Raw genomic sequence first — 2,677 nt, forward strand, 5'->3', positions numbered from 1 at the left:
GAAAAAGCGAGAGATAAAACATCATATCGTTTCCCCACTCATGTGCATATATATATATATATATATATATACGTATGTGATATCTATGCCGATACATCTCGAACAAGTGAACAACATATGCTTTATCACACACGCGTCTCACACCAATACACATACACACGTCTGTCACATGAACGAACCCTTCCTCGCCCTCTTCCTCCAACCTATTTATTTACATCCTCTCTTCCCCCCCTCTCTGCTTATTTCCCTCTCTCTCACTGTTTATTTTCCTCTCTTCCCCTCCTCTCTGTTTATTTCGCCTCTCTCTCTCTCTGTTTATTTCCCTCTCTCTCTCTGTTTATTTTCCTCTCTCTCTCTCTGTTTATTTTCCTCTCTCTCTCTCTCTGCTTATTTCGCCTCTCTCTCTCTCTCTGTTTCTTTTTTCCTCTCTCTCTCTCTTACTGTTTCTTTACTACGACCACTACCCGACTACCGTTTCCTCTTTTCTCATTGGTCCAGCGTGGTCATATGACCTATAAAGGTCCCGTCAGTCGTCCGTTTCTTCAGTCGATGTCGGGTTTGCTGCTCTGCATTTCAAATATGGTTTTCTCTGCCTAGGAATCCCCCCCCATTATATTTTATTATTTCCTTTTTTTTTTTTTTTTTAAACATTGGGGGAAATTTTTTTTTTTTATTAACAAATTGTGTATACAGTGTTTTTTTTGGGGGGGTTTAGACAGTGAAAGAGACACTTGCACACACGTTCTTGTCGGAATTAATCAGTTTTCTTTCAAAAAGGATGTCTGCACTTACATACAGAATTACCAGGCTGAGCTCAAGGAAGCAAAAGAGGACCAGTCGGACTGTTAAAGCGCAGACTTCTTCGAAACGCAAAAGCTGTTCGGGTGAGTAAAAAGTCAAAAATATACTGTTGTTGTTTATATATGTTTATATATATATATCATCCCTCCACGTGAACCCTCGATGTTGAAAGCAGTCTTGTGTGGTAAAAGGCATTCCGGTTCTGACCATCCCCATTGTTGTGGATTCAACCTCCTCAGGACCAGGGAGCTAAACCATCGAGCAGAGATATATCATCAAAGGCGTTCCAACTTTGACCATCATACCGTCTTTTATTCAAATATCTATATCCAACATAATATCAAACAATGTGGCCTACATATTTTTTCCTTTTTGTAAATACAGTAAAAAATGTGATCTGAGTGTGATTTCGCTGCTATTTCTAACATCTTGAATGGCTATGTATATCTCCTTCCCATGATTTTTAAGCTAAAGATGTGATCTGAGGAAATTTTAGCTGCTATTTCTGGAAAGTCGAGCGGCTTGCTCGAATGATCGCGGTTGTTATTGTTGATGTTTAGCCCCAGGTTAGCCGTGATCGAGCAGAACTGCGACCAAAAGTATTCCAGCCTATATTTCCCCCTACGTACAAGAAATCTAGCCCCACATTACCCCAAGTGTCCTTTTCCTAAAGAGGTTACGATGTGATTTGAAGGAGATTTGAACGTTATTTCTAGCATGTTTAGCGACCACGTTGAGGTCTGCTCGTCGGCGTCGTTACAGGAAGAACAACAAAAATACACACCCTCTTTGTTCTTGCTTTCTGTTAATCTCTTCAAGATACTTCCTTGTTACGGGTGTTAAATTGTTGATGTTTGGCATCTTTTAAACTGCTAGTCAACATGATCAAGCGCATTCCAATCGTGCCCATCACGTCTTTTCTTTTTTAGACAGTCTACATTATCCAATGTGCCCTTCCCTTTTGCAAGAGATTAGCGCATGATTTGAGCGATATTTAGCTACTGTTTTTAGCAAGTTCAGTGAAAACAGGATTATCTAGAAATAACAGCTAATTCTCCCTCAAATAAAATTCTACCATCATAAAATCGGCAAGATACATTAGATAACGTAGTTTCAGATATATAGATATATGAGGTAAACGGCTATACATACATGCATATATATATATATATATATATATAAATATAATGTATGTGTGTATGTATATAACGTGTTTATGTATATATGTAATATGTGTATACATATATTGAATATTTATGTAACTATATTAAATATAATTATATATATTATATATATGCACACACATATGTAGTATGCATATATGTATATGTTTACTTATACATATGCATACATACATGTATATATGTACATATGCATACATATATGTATATATTTATATATATATATGTATATATTTATGTATATATATATTTATATATATATGTATATATCATCATTAAGCGTCCGTTTTCCATGCTAGCATGGGTTGGACGGTTCAACTGGGGTTTGTGAAGCCGGAAGGCTTCATCAGGCCCAGTCCGATCTGGCAGTGTTTCCACGGCTGGATGCCCTTCCTAACACCAACCACTCCGTGAGTGTAGTGGGTGCTTTTTACGTGCCACCCACACAGGTGCCAGACAGAGCTGGCAAACGGCCACGAACGGATGGTGCTTTTACGTGCCACCGGCACGGGGGCCAGGCGAGGCTGGCAACGGACACGAACGGATGGTGCTTTTACGTGCCACCGGCACGGGGGCCAGGCGAGGCTGGCAGCAGACACGAACGGATGGTGCTTTTACATGCCACCGGCACGGAGGCCAGACAGGGCGGTGCCGGCAACGACCACGATCGGATGGTTCGCTTAACCACAGCTGCA

At 40.0% G+C, this 2,677-nt stretch overlaps 1 protein-coding gene across 2 annotated transcripts in view; it reads left to right on the forward strand.

The window, feature by feature from the left end:
• Positions 1-504: 504 nt before the first annotated feature.
• Positions 505-2,677, forward strand: part of LOC115217204 (F-box only protein 11-like) — a 285,200-nt gene continuing 283,027 nt past the window's right edge. The window contains exons 1-2 of one of the 2 annotated variants that reach the window (XM_036507257.1): positions 505-642; positions 678-884. In XM_036507257.1, coding sequence (XP_036363150.1) covers positions 779-884 — 106 coding nt within the window. In that variant the 5' untranslated portion in view covers positions 505-642; positions 678-778. The other variant, XM_029786843.2, reaches the window with a different exon arrangement.

The sequence above is a fragment of the Octopus sinensis genome, linkage group LG11 (genome assembly GCF_006345805.1).
Source record: "Octopus sinensis linkage group LG11, ASM634580v1, whole genome shotgun sequence".
Classification (NCBI taxonomy): domain Eukaryota; kingdom Metazoa; phylum Mollusca; class Cephalopoda; order Octopoda; family Octopodidae; genus Octopus; species Octopus sinensis.